Source organism: Prinia subflava, chromosome 14, assembly GCF_021018805.1.
Source record: "Prinia subflava isolate CZ2003 ecotype Zambia chromosome 14, Cam_Psub_1.2, whole genome shotgun sequence".
Lineage (NCBI taxonomy): Eukaryota > Metazoa > Chordata > Aves > Passeriformes > Cisticolidae > Prinia > Prinia subflava.
This window is the reverse complement of record NC_086260.1, coordinates 12413108-12427065: the sequence shown is the minus strand read 5'-3', so window position 1 is coordinate 12427065 and position 13958 is coordinate 12413108. Positions and strand designations below refer to the sequence as shown.

Here is a 13958-nt window from a genome sequence, read left to right as displayed (position 1 = left end):
TGAGCACCTCCGGTTGTCTTTAAACATCTGTCCCCGTTATTTGTGCCTTATTTGCATCTCTTCAACCATCTGACAGTTGAAGGTGACATCTAAAGGAGCTGCACACACCAGCAAAGCCAGGGCATGACTCCAGCCAGGCGTGGTGTCCCCCAGCAGTGAGTGAATCACAGAATCCCAGGATGGTTTGGGTTGGAAGTGACCTTAAAGCCCATCCAGTGCTACCCCCTGCCCTGGCAGGGACACCTGCCACTGTCCCAGGCCGCTCCCAGCCCTGTCCCCGGACACTGCCAGGGACGGGGCAGCCGCACCCACAGCCTGCGCTCCCCTCCCCTGCCTTTCAGGAGGACACCACAGATCCTGGCAACTCAACCACTTGACTTGGGCATAGGAAAAACTTTTATTTACATGTTAATTAAAAAAATACTTGACAAAAAAGGCATACAGTATTTTATACTAAAAGAATAAAGATTTTTATTAAGCACTGTAAGTTGCATTCAATAGCCTTCAAAGACACCACACCACAATCCATCTACAACCAGCCAAACCCAACAGTAGTTCATTCTTGCACAATCCATGAGTTGGGGCAGAACTCCCTTCAACTTACATTAAGATACCTACTTAGCTCTGGCGGGCAGGGAATGGGGAATTACACCTCATTTCTGATCACTAATGTGTGATGAAGAGCATCAGGAGAATTATATGAAAACGAATATAAAGAAATGATTCTGATTTTGAAGTACATTAAGTTTGGAAACACTAACAAAAACATCAAAATGATACAGGTATATTTGCTTATACTAAATTCTTGATGGGAAAGTTCTCAAGAACAAGCCATTTGTTTCCTGCTACAGAAGGGGGGTACTTTTTTTTTTGAAGATCAAAGCGTTTTTTTTTTTTTTGTTTTTCACAGAATTTCATATTTGCTAATATGAAGGCATAAAACAGCAACAGAGAACAATAATGCATACAGCAATGAGTACACCAGGGTAACGTTGATATTCAAAACGGCTAGATAATTTTTTTTTTTAAGTTTTAGAATAAATGCAACAGAGGTCAATAATCACAAAATTTTAAGGTTAGAGCAAGATCAGTCAATGACTAAACATAGTTAACATCTTTTATAGGACTATTACTGATTATTAGCTTTTTTTGTTTTGCAAATGGGCACAGTACTTGTAAGAATGGAAGAAAGAGGACAATAACATGCATAATATTAACTACACACTTTAAAAATCATGAACCATGCAGAAGTTTAGCTCAAATAGTAGTACTAATGGTCTACGTCTGATTCAAAACCACATAGTTCATTGATCACGGATGCATGGTATTAGTCACAAAAAGTTTCCCAACACATTGTGTTTGTTTTGAAAGGTCGTTTGCATCTTCTATGATTTCAAGTTTATCTCCGTTTAACTCGCTCGTAACATATGTATGATGTCTATTGAACTCAGCAGAACTGCAGTGTTACTGAGAATTGGTAGTTTCGAGAGTTTGCACATTTTTAACACAAAAGAACCACGGCAACGGTGATGAGATTTCAGAAAGAAAAAACTGTGGTTGTGCCTTTTTCCCCCCATAATCATGAAATCAAAGCCTTAAAGAAAGCTTTATTGTGACACAGTAATGCAAAATCAAATATAATGGCATACATATGGTGCCAAGTACTAAAAATTATAGTTTTAAGCTATATATACTTAAAGACTGCCAAAATTTGTTTTCTTTATATTTCAAAAAACAAAACTACAAGCTTTTGTCATAACCAGTTTAAACTTTATGTATACTTCATTTTAAGTGCGGGAGTCAAATGCTCTTCATTCTCTTTTTTTTTTTTTGTTTTATTGTAGCATTTTGACTACAACTGGTTAAAACTAAAAAAATGTGTTGTTTAAATCTCTGACATCAAAGAGGGATCCGAATTTCCAAAGTCCTCATTTTTCTCTTACGGAAAGGAAAAAATGTACGTAACTGTAGGCTCTCTTTCTTTCCAGATATTCCTAATCCTGACCATTCCCAACATCCTTCACCCTCTATAAAAAATAAGTTTACTCTTCTTTTTTTAAGACAGTGGCCTCAAGAGCATCATCTTTATGGCAAACACTGTCTGCATTTAGTGCATTTAAGTGAGGATTCGTATTGCACATTTTAGAGTCATTACTCAAGGCACTTTCAGACTGATTGGAAGCCCTGATGTCTCCTGTATTCCCATTCATCTGGGAAGCTGGTTTTTCCTCAGTCACAACTCCATTTTCAGCCAGGGATCCATCTGAAGACACAAGTGAGGATTTAGATTCCTCGGATTTTGACTTAAGTTCTTTGGCTACTTCTTCTGCTGAAGCAGCGTAAGGAGGTTTGCCCTAGTTGTTAAAAAAAGAAGAGAATTACTGAAGAACCAGTGCTAAAAATGTATATAAATGTACAGTCTGATATAAGGACACTACAACAGGCAGCATGCAGGGCACAGGGTCGTGAGTGAACACCAAATATTAGGCATTGCTGAAAGAAGTGGCCCACAAAATACACGGAGAGGATTTTCGGTGTTCCCCAGAGCCTTCTGGTGCCCCGGGGCAAATGCTTTCATCTTAACTTCGATGTTGCCCTCCTTTCACAACATCAGAGCCACATGAATGTCTGAACACCGAAACTGAGAATCGATGCACAGCTGCACTCTGCCCCCTGGTTCCTGTGTGCTGTGATTCAGGGGCAGGATTCCGTGTTGCTCAAATGCAAACCCGGCTGTTTCCAGCCAGCGTTTGGAGCGGTGCAGAGGCACCATGCACTATTCCCTGCACCAAGCTATATGCTTCCAAGGTTAGGAAAGGCTTTCATAAAAAAAGCATAGTGTAAAATCTTACAAGACTGAGTATAGCCATAAAAACCAGACTGATGCAGCATACAATTAGTTTTTAAGTATTTATAATTAATCTTAGTGTTCCAGAAACATAATAGGCTTTCAACAAACCAAAATAAGCGGGTTAGGCTGCTAAGAAGCAGCACAGTGTTCTGTCATACTGTTCACAAAGTCAAGTGCTAAGAAATGGCTTAAGACAGAGACACCTTAAAGAGCAGCAAACAGCTCTGCAGTATAAAAATCTCCGCTGTTACCTACTAGGACACCTGCAGTAGGCTGCTGAAGGATTTTACAGGACTTTGCAGGTGAGTCAGAACTGCTGTTCTCTGGCATTGTCATTACCCAGATAATCACAGTTCTCAGTCCTGTGCACAGGTATGGGACTGCACACGAGGACAAGGGACACTGATCACTGTCATCGTGCCTCTTGGCAGACATCCTCAAGTTCAGCTTTCAAGACATGCTTTAGTTTCTTCCCAGAACAAGACTGAAAGGTCTCATCTTGGGACAAAACAGACCAGTCTGGTCTGCTGGACAAATCCAAAGAGCTCGTTTTGGTCAGATTCCCAAGCTGAGGGGAGGAAGTGCCTCGGGCTGGGCCTGGCCCTGCACAGGCACTGCCTCAGCAAGGCAGAGGGGCCACTGGCACCTCCCAGCCTCACCTGGCCCTCACAATCCACTCACTGAGTGGGAACTTTCCCAAGTTCTCCCTGCCACGTGCATTTTAAATCACCCTTTTTCTCCTCCTGTACAAGGAACATCCTATACGGCCTTGATGACCACAAAATGCAATGAGCTCAGGTTCATAGAAAATGCCATTTATCTTCCCTCTCCAGCCACAATTTTACACACAGGTCCTTGTGATCACAAGTATTTACCATCCAAATTACATATCATTAATAAAATGCAAATACCCAACCTTGATGGCACTTGTTGAGACACCCGCAGCTACTACCTGAACTACACTCCCATATGTAGACCTGTAGTAAGCCTGGAGTATTTGGGAGCTTGTTTTCAGGATTTTCTTTATTTCAAAGCTTAAGGTACTCAGAAATTAGATGCTCTGTTATTGACACAGAGGTTGCTCTTCTATTTAAAGATGCAGTTTCACATCCACAGGTACATTTGTAGACATATAGTCTGTGTACACCGCAATTTAACAAGGAAGAGAAGTATTTGAATTTTTACAACTGTGAAACAGTAAGTTTTACTGGAAGTTAATAGTTGCTTCATTATCTACTGGAGAACGTTATTTTACTGTCTGACACCTGAAAACACCCCCCTACTCCCAGGTCTCCCTGACAAATGGCATGTCCATATGACATATTTATTGTGGAAGTTTTTCCAACTATTTACTACTCATTCATCCAAACTGCATAGCAGCCAGAACCATGGAAAAGGGAGGAAAGCAGAACTCTGAAAGCAACTGGCATCTCGTACAGATCAGCAGTCTGCCTCAGCTATATTGGAAGGATCCATGGAACAGACAGAAGTCATGATCCATGAACGCTTTGCAGGGTGTCACCAGGAAGGAACCTGCATGCTCAGGGGAAAGGCTGCTCTGCTCTTCCCAACAAGTTTAGAGTGACCTCTTAGATCTGGAGCACGGCAGCAGCAAAGATCCTTCACTGCTACAAACTTCCTTCATGAGGTTGGACCGAGGTCCCAGAAAAGAAATTGGGCAAGAGTAGGGGCAGGAACAGAACTGCTAATCTGTTTCAGCTTTGTATTTCTCCCATTTTCTAAATTTTCTTCTACTCCCATGGCTGGTTAGAGCTGTGTAGGCACAGGATTCATGTCAAAATACATTCTTCCAGGTCTGTCTTTAGAAGCCAAGTTTGCTTTAAGCGAGCTGTGCCAGCAGCCTGTCCTGTCAGCGCTGTGCCGCTCACAGCCTCCGCGGGTCGCCAGAAACACTTGTAGCTGTTACAGGGGTGCTGGTCTGGATCCAGCCCAGCCCAGCCCGGCACAGAGCGTGCTGCAGTCAGGCACATGGCTTCATTACCTGAATTGCTCCCTGGCTTTTATAACCTCGCCCATAGTACCTTCCACCTCTTCCAAAAGTTCTTATCACTGGAGTGGAGATAACTCCTCTAGGACGCCTGCAGGGAGAGGCAAGGGGAGAAAATAAAACACAGATCAGTTTTGTTTACAACTGCTTTACATTTAGTTTTGTTGGAATATTATTTCCCAAGCTTTACTGTCTAGTGCCTGTCATCAACACTTCTTTGAAGAGGCAAGATGCCTAATTCTGAATTGCAGGGTTCTACTGCTTGCAATTGTATCAAACCCAACAAACCTTTTGGGTCCCGAGCAATAATATGTCTCTTTTTAGATTTCCCTTCTAAAAAAACAATAAATGATACTTTCAAACTTTGCAGAAACATTTTCCGAGTGTCAAATTATCCTCATGGCACTTTAAAACCAGAGCTCAAAATACTTTCACCTTACAAAAACAGCAATTTGAACCACATAGAAAGCCATTTCCCCCATTAAGTAACAGTTGCTAATGTAAACGAGACAGGTTCCGATAAAAGAAAGTGATGCAGAATTTAAAAATCGTGTAGGTACAAAATTACCTAAGAAACTGAGGGAATAAAGGAGTTTCACCTGTATCTGACATGTGGCAACTGATAAGCTGGTATGCTTTCCAATGGAGACTCCCAACTTGGACATATTAGGGTGGGTTTTGGTGTGATTCACTACAGATTACACCAGATGAAACCAAACTTTCTCACTTTGGTCTCAAGCTGTGCCAGGGAAAGTGGTTTAGATTAGATATGTTTGGGGAAATCTGTTCACAGAAAGGGCTGTGAAGCCCTGGCACAGGCTGCCCAGGGCAGTGCTGGAGTCACCACTCTGGAACTGTCCACAAAACACGTGGATGTGGCACTCGGGGACATGGCTTAGGGGTGAGGATGGTGCTGGGTACTGCACTGACAGCTGGACTTGATCTTAGAGCTCTTTTCCAGCCTCAGCAATTCCTGGGTTCAGCTACAACTGCTTTAATTCCATCAGCTGCAGAAACTGAACTTCCCCATCATTATGTCAAGAACACCGTTCTCCTAAAAACTCCTCATCTTCTCTATTAGAAATACTGGCCTGCTCTGGAAGCCTGGGAATGCCCTGTGTTTGCTCTGGATGTGCTGCCCAGTACTGGGAGGTGCTGGTGTGACACCTGAGCCCACTGGGCTGGCTGGAGCAGCTGGTGCTGCCCAGGTCCCTGAGCTGAGTGAGGCTGCACTGCCCAGGGGAACAGCACTGTGCCCCCCAGTCTCCTCTCACATGCTGTGAATTCTCACACTGGGCAGTAGGAAATCAGATTCTGGGGTTTAGAAGCATCAGCAGAGAATGCAGAGAGAGGAGCTGTGGTTTGCATGTCCGTCCCTCTCACTGTGTTTCCTCCTTGCCAACCCCACTGGCTCTCCTTTCACAAGGTTAAAGCATGTCCTTCCTGGAGCTGAGAAAAACTGCTCAGAAAATCACACTAAATACGCTGATGGATCGAGGCCAATACAAAGCAGCTGGTATAATTTTACACAGTAAGAACAACATCTGAGCTCAGTGTGGCAGAGACACGAGGCAATAGGGTGAATAAGCCTGACTCAATCCCCTCTGCTGAAAGAGATAAAAATGGAATACAAGTGTGCAAAACTGGGCTATGAACTGAGAAAACTTGCTGTCCTGTTTCCTAGCTGTGACCTTTGGTAGGAAATAACCTCTGCCAACATGAACCTGTTGTTAAAGCAGGGGATCAGGGAAAGGCTCTTCCCCCTGAAGGTGCTGGCACTGCCCTGGGGCTGCCAGAGCTCCAGCAGAGTTTGGACAGCGCTGCCAGGGGTGCACAGGGTGGGACTGCTGGGGGGTCTGTGCAGAGCCACGACTCCACGATCCTTGTGGCTCTTGTCCAACTCAAAATATTCTATGGTTCTGTGATTCTGTCTTTAGGCAGAACCCTTAACATGAGCATGTTTTCCTATTGGTTTTACTTCAGTATCACCTGAATAAACAGGTAGGTTGCCTGCAGTCATTTTCCCTCTGGCCTACTCTAGTAACTCTGCATGTGACCAATGCCCTGTCGGTGCTGATTTGATGGACACAGGGAGATCTGGCACTGACCATTTTCCTGTCTCTTTGGGGTGACAACCTGCACCCAAACCTTACTGCCTTAAGACAGTACCTCCAACAAAGAAGCTTCAGATATTTTATCTCAAATCGAAATCTACTAGTGAAGAATGGTATTTCTCTGTCATAAAGGTACTGGCAGTCCCAAAGGCATCTCTTCATGCAGAACCAACCTATATATATATATATATATGTATATATGTATTTCAGATTGAGTATGAGTTTTATTTGAACACAAAAATGCTTACACCTATACAAATACCAGTGAAAAGCATCTTAAAAGGAATGCCAACGTTCTTCTTGAAAATTCAGTGGGCACAATTGACCCTATGTGTCCTAAAATGTCATATGTAATTTCTGCTGCCTCCAACCTTCCCCCGTTTTCCTTGTTTCCCCAATCTGAAATCCCACGTGAGGAGCACGTTCCCAGGCTGGCACTTACCCTCTGGCTGGTCCTCCCACGGACACCACCTGCAGAGGAAATGGCCCTCTCCCCCCTCGTCCACGTCTGCTTCCAGCCCAATGGCCGACTACAGTGCCGGCAATTTCAAGTTTCCCTCCCTGAGAAGGAATAGGTTGGACTCCTGCACATAAAAGCAAAACCAAACTTTGATCTTCACAATCATCACAGTAAAGTTCCAAATGAATGGAAAGCTGGTTGCCCAGATTTCAGCAGATAACCCATTTCCTCTATGGATACTGTGAGATTATTGCTCATTTTGCAGTATTCCAGAAGTGTTAGAGCTCCAAGAGCCTGTTTCCCCCCACCCCTTTTTAAAAATAGATATGAATTCTGAAAAGAAAAATGATCTGACATGAGTGCTTCAGTTTCAGTAATTAAAAATATGCTTGAGATAAGCCTCAAGAAAGTAGAGGAATTTTACAAGCTGGCTGAAGATTGTTTTTTTCCAGCATTCCTAAAGAAGAAGAAATTCTTGCAGGTTCAAGGCACGTTTTAGCCAACAGCAAGTATCAGCATAGACCACACAGATTATATTGGCAATAAAGAACTTACTAGGCTGGATAAGCTATACTAACACTAAGTTGCTATAAAAATGTAGCAGTCAAACAGATCTGGTTTAAAAGGTGGGTTTATCATTCCCTCTCAAAGAAGGCAGCTAAAATTACAGTTGTCTAAGACGCAACTATAGCTTCTATTCAAGTTGTTTGTGTCTTTATACTAAATCAGCTCTGGGGCATAACATGTATTTCAAGAAATCCAGCAAGATGTTACTGGTAAGACCATCAGCACCAAAAGGGTTACAAACCACAGCATTTATGCAGCAGTAATTAGTCTTCAAATGTTAATAGGCTGGGAACTACACTACTGATTACATCCAGAAGGTTCCTACTTCCCTGTGCAAGTCCTTCAGCTCCAAATGCAGATGGTTTGCAGAGCCAGAGTTATTCACACATGAAGCATTAGAGGTATGTTTGCTCTTAGGATAAAAGCTCAGGGGCCAGAAAGAACAGCTAAATATGTGGGAAAAAATTGCCCTGAACAGGTTTCCATCATCCCACATCACACAGGAAGTGAGCAGAGGGCACACAGGTAGGGAAGTATATCCCACTGCTGTGTCCACACCAGCACTGATGCCAGCAAAGAAGGGCTCAGCAGTAATACTGAGTCAGTCTTTCCTGACTGAGTAATACTCAGTCATTTCTACACTGGGTCTTCGCAAAAAGCTCAGCTGTCCCCAGAGTTTGGAAAATCCCTATTAATGCAGAGGCAGTGGGTTACAGATGCCCTCCTGGCCTGTGGGAGCACAGGAGACAGTGTGCCCGGCTGGCTTTGGGGCTCTGCTGTGTTTGAAGGAGGTTTCTGGCACGAGGAGGGCGCTGGGGCTTGCGGCAGGGACGGGAGCAGAGCGGACAGCACCGGGCAGGCTCTAGAGAGGGAAGCTGAGACAGTTAGGGAGACAGGGAGTCAGTAGGAAAGCCTCAGACCAACCCGTACAGTGGAGGAAGCCGTTGCCAGAAGCTCTAAGAAAAGGGGTTTGGGTATAATTACCGCCCTGAAACTTGCTAGTCCTGTTGCTGTCATTGCCAGAGAAGGCTCCGGAGTGTCCTGCCGCTGCCGCCACCCGGAAGGCCCGGTAAGCGCCTGTGGCTACTGTTTCCCCATAAGGGCCTCCGAAGCCATAGACTCCTGTTAGACCCAGGGCAAAGAAAGACAGGGGAAAAGCTGTGAGGGGGCCACGCAACTGGGAGGGCCCCAGCACAGAGGTCGCTGCCTCCTTCCACCCTTCCAGGCTGGCCAGGCTCCTGCGGGCGATGCAGCAGCACCGAGCGAGCCCTGGCCAAAGGGCTCTGAGCCAGGGGCAGGCCTGGGGCTTGGAATGGGATCCCAGCTTCTGTGGCATTGTAAAGGCTTGTGACAACTCTTTGGCACAGTCATGGCACCCCTGGAATACCCGGGGTCCAATATTCATGCACCTATGGGCCTTGGCACGGAGAGATTTTGAGGAAGGCAGCAATTCTAGAACAGCCTGGAATGGTTATGTCAGTTTTAACACTTGAGGGTGCCGATGGTTACATGACTGTAGCAAAACACAGAGGGGTGGAGAGGGGGAAAGGTTGTCTTCAGCCCTGACAGTTAAACTGTTTCTGTTAATTCATAAATGTTTTGAATCAATTTACTGTGCAAATCAGAGCTTTTTCATACCATCCAGTGTAAATCCATTCCTCTTTTTTCTAGTTGTACAATAACAGTAAAAATACTTTGAACCGGCACAGTTACTAAAATCCTGATGAAAATATGCAGCAATACAGCACATTCTGTATCACTGGGCTAATAAAAGAACCCCAAAATACAGTGATTGGCACATGCCAACACAAGCTGACCACGTGCTTTTCAGTATTTTCCCTGTGAAATGACCAGGGTTGGTAGTTTTGGCAATGTGCAAGGTAAGGCAATGTGTGGCACTGCTGTCCCATCACTTACCAGCAAAGCCTCTCCCCCTGCCCTGAGGTGGTGGGACTGGCCCAAAGTGTCGAGGATACATAGAAGCTGGATAGAAAGGCATGGCAGGTGGAGGTGGGAAAGGGAGAGGATGGTTCTGCCTGGAGAAATTTAATCCTTCTAGGATGCTCTGACGCATCTTTTCAACCTTGGCTGCCTGCTCAGCCTAGGAATAAAGAGAAGGTCAGAGAGGGACATTAAAATTCTTATTTCAATTGTATAAAACTACATTTACACAACAAAGTCAAAGGAAAACCCAAAATAATAGAGGAGTAGAGACAGAATCATCATCCTAAACCTGGCCTGCACACCAGAGTCTCTGCAGACAGGCTGAAAACATGGAGGGTTACAACCCTGAGAGGGACCACAGGCACCATCAGTAGCAAAGCTGCATCAGCTTCCCTCAGGTAGCAAAAAAAGAAGGGATACAATTTCATAGCTTTGAAAAAGTTAAAAACAAAAAAGTGTGGGTTATTCAGTAAACTGTTTTATCAGTTTCCTGGTTTTACAGGTGGATAGTAACTGCGTGATTTGGATAACACGAAAAACTCCTTTGTTCGTATTTTAATATGGTTGTAAGAAATGTGAAAAGATTTTGAGCTGAGGACCCCAAGAATGACTTCACAGCTTATAAAAATCAATTAGAAATCATCAATTTTCTTTCATTAAAAACCCACTGCAGCTTAGTCCTTTGGACAGTCTGACCCAAAAAGGTAAGACTTGAACAAATGAGCAGAGTTTCCAACTTGGCCACTCATCGTATCAGTGTTTCCATTTTCAGAGAGAAAAAAACCCAAACAAATTCAAGTTGACGCCTCTTCTTCCAAACCTATCCAAATGCCATCCCATTCATCAAGAAATAAGGAACTAAATAGCAAAACCCACCCATGAGGCACTCCCCTCATATTTGCCTTTAGCAGCAGAGGTGACGCGCGAGCGAACGATGCCAACAGGGGCACGGAACCCTGTGGGCACCCGTGGCCCTCCGTGGCACAGCTACACACCTGACCGTCACAGAGGTCGATGAGCGGAACTTTCTCCCGGCTTGCTTTGATGAGCTTGGTCTGGAACAATTTCCCATCAAAATACATCCAGGGACAGCAGTGCTCCCATGGAATCGGCTGTCCGCAGGCGTCGTTGGCAAAAAGAGCCATGTCCACACCACTCATGAAGAGAGCAGACAGCTGGATTCCACGGGGATCCAGATTCTCGATCTGTTCAAAAACGGGGTAAACGCAGTAAGATTGCAATGAGATGTAATTCAAAGTTATTCCTGTAGTTACATTCTTTTCAAAACTCTTGCAAATACTGGGATTTTAAAAGGTCATCCAGACTTTCAGAGGTTTGAGCAGAAGAATGCACTGAAACCTCTCGCTTGTGCATGCAGAGCTGCCATCTTCAGATCAGCTGGAAACAAATCTCTTAAACTGTCTAAGTTCTAGTTAAGGATTACCTTGAGTTCCTGAAGCTGGTCAGGTTCATAGAGCTTTGGAGACAATGCTTGGGCAAGGAAAGCATCGAGCTCCTGGCGCCGCAGGATGCGCACCCCCGGCCACTGTACCATATACCTGTGAGGGAAACAGCCTCGGTCAGTGCCCCGAAGGGCTGAGCCAGAAACCACCAGCACACACAGGACATGTGGCAGGACACACGCATGCTGTGCCACTGAAAAGAGGAGCTCCAAGATAACACTTTTTTTGCATACTAATTAGCCTATAAAGAGAAACACTGTTTTAGTGCTCAAAAGGAAAGATGAAGCTCAATAGAACCAAAGACAAATTTACATTTATCATTCTCAAAAATGGCTTAAATTTCACCACGTGTAAGAGGCTAACCTTGGATTCTGAAAGAATTATAAGCTAGCTGTCTTAAATAATTACCCCAAATCTAAACATCTCCAATTCCTCTGTCAATTTTCAATCTGAGAATTGAACAGTTCAGGATTTTGGACCTTGTGACTTTTTCTTTGGAAAGCTGGAAGCTTTTGTTGTACAACTTCACCCACAGAAGCCTCTGAGGGCCCAAAATCTGGTTTTTCACTGAGCTGAAGCCTTGAGTACACTAAGGGAAAACTAATCAAATGATACAACCTCTTTGCAGCACAACATCTTTTTTGTCTTCCTGTCAATCCTTTAGAGATGGAAAAAGAACTACGCACACGGTTTTCTATGACCAAAGCAAATCCCCTCTCCCAGTGAGGCTGCAGATATGAATCAACACTTTCTAGAGAGCCCAGAGTGAAACCTTTCCTCGGTTCTGATGTGCCTGGAGGTGACACTAACCTCAGCACACAGCAGAGCACCATAAGATGAGTGGGCACATTAGTTGGGTTGAGCATTGCTGGTGTGTCTGATCGCATACAGGCCAGGAATGCCCTCATCCGTCGGTTCTTGTCTTCCACGGCTTTGCCCAGCCACAGCTTCTTCAGGTTTGGGCAGGTCCACTCCCTGAAGGCGAGGGCTTCCACCAGCTCAGGGGTCTGAGGAGATTTGCCTTTGTAAGCAGCCCATTCCTTAATTATCACTGGTGAAACTGCAGAACAGCAACAGCAGAAAGAAATCAGCCTGACCTAGTATTTCATATTCCAGCATTTATTTCAAACTTCTTATGCAAGAGATTTTGATTCAAAAAGCATCACTTTGAGGCAGCAATAGTGTGTTGGATTATACTGCCAAACTGACAATTCAAACCCTGCATGAAATACCTTTTAATTGTGATCACTTACAAATTAGGTGTATATGGACACACGTACACTATGAATGTCATGCTAATGTTTTCAAACAAATATACCATATAGAGGAAATATGTGTATTTTTCTAAAACAAACAGCACAATTTCCCCTGGAAGTGTTCAATGCCAGGATGGACAGGGCTTGGAGAAACCTGGTCTACTGGCATGTGTCCCTGCCCATGGCAGAGGATTGGAAATGGACAGTGTTTAAGGTCCCTTCCAATTGAAACCATTCTGTGATTTTAACTTAAAAGTGCAATTTTCCCCTTAAATATCTGTGTCATATCTGTGTGTGATCATATTGTCATATCTGGCAATACTTGGGTGTGATCAGAAACCTAAAACAATAAATAAAAATAGTACATAAACACAAACATGTTCCATAGGTGGTCTTCTAAGAACAGCATGAGCCTAGTGATTTTATTTGAATTTTATTTAAACCTGGTATTGTTATAGTTGTCTGTAGCTATTCAGCTACTGCAGCAGAATGGGATCTCAGATATAGGCAGGTGTGGAGTTCTTCTCCCTAAAAATTTTACAAAATATTACTTTACATAAGCCTTCCCGTTTATTGCACTGCTTTCTATGGAGAGGTTAGTGGCTTTGTGCCTCAGCTCCCCTTCATCCTCATCAGCACCAAGACAGTTCACTCTACGCTGCTGCTAAATCACCTCCCTCCCTGTGTTTGAAGACAGCCAGAACAGGACCCAGGTTCAAGTCAAGGCTGAGACACGATACCTTTGGCCTTGGCACAACCCCGAGCCTGACACAGTTCACAGCGTGCTGCACCCTCCTCACTCGGGGCCAGTTATGCAGTGTGGAAAGGCTGAAGGAACTCGTTAGTGCAGGTTCAGGTTACAGCCCGGAGATTCCCCGGGAGCCCAGGCCTGCCCGTTCTGCTGGAACCCACGGGGTGCAGCCCGGGAGCGCGTCCTGTGCTGCCACACAACGCCTCCTCCAGCAGCCTGGCCTGTGACCACAGCCAGGGGCACGCAAACCACGGCACAGGTGATGGGCAGGGCCAAGAGAAAAGCTCCAGAACACCCCAAAGAGCTCTCCTGCTTTCGAGAATAAACCTCGCCTAGCATCACAGTTACCTTTCACAGAGCTCAGGGCAGTTTTACAAAGATCACTCACAGCAATGCAAATAAACATTTGTTTATATATAGTTGGTCACCTCACTACAAAATCATGTTCTATTTTGGTTGCTCCCAGGTTTTATACACCACTGCACTCTACAGATTGGCTCTAGGAGAGCTAGGAGAGCTACCCTGCCCTGGTGAATAGCTCATC

The 13958-nt window shown here is 44.5% G+C and overlaps 1 protein-coding gene across 3 annotated transcripts in view; it reads right to left on the bottom strand.

The window, feature by feature from the left end:
* Window positions 1-446: 446 nt before the first annotated feature.
* Window positions 447-13958, bottom strand: part of FAM120A (family with sequence similarity 120 member A) — a 44746-nt gene continuing 31234 nt past the window's right edge. For 2 of the 3 annotated variants that reach the window (XM_063411683.1, XM_063411684.1), the window contains exons 11-18: window positions 12218-12467; window positions 11389-11503; window positions 10940-11149; window positions 9918-10101; window positions 8985-9122; window positions 7416-7557; window positions 4854-4950; window positions 447-2354 (exon numbers count right to left, since the gene is read on the bottom strand). In XM_063411683.1, the coding sequence (XP_063267753.1) occupies window positions 2043-2354; window positions 4854-4950; window positions 7416-7557; window positions 8985-9122; window positions 9918-10101; window positions 10940-11149; window positions 11389-11503; window positions 12218-12467 (1448 nt within the window). In that variant the 3' untranslated portion in view covers window positions 447-2042. The remainder of the gene's footprint in view (window positions 2355-4853; window positions 4951-7415; window positions 7558-8984; window positions 9123-9917; window positions 10102-10939; window positions 11150-11388; window positions 11504-12217; window positions 12468-13958) is intronic. The other variant, XM_063411685.1, reaches the window with a different exon arrangement.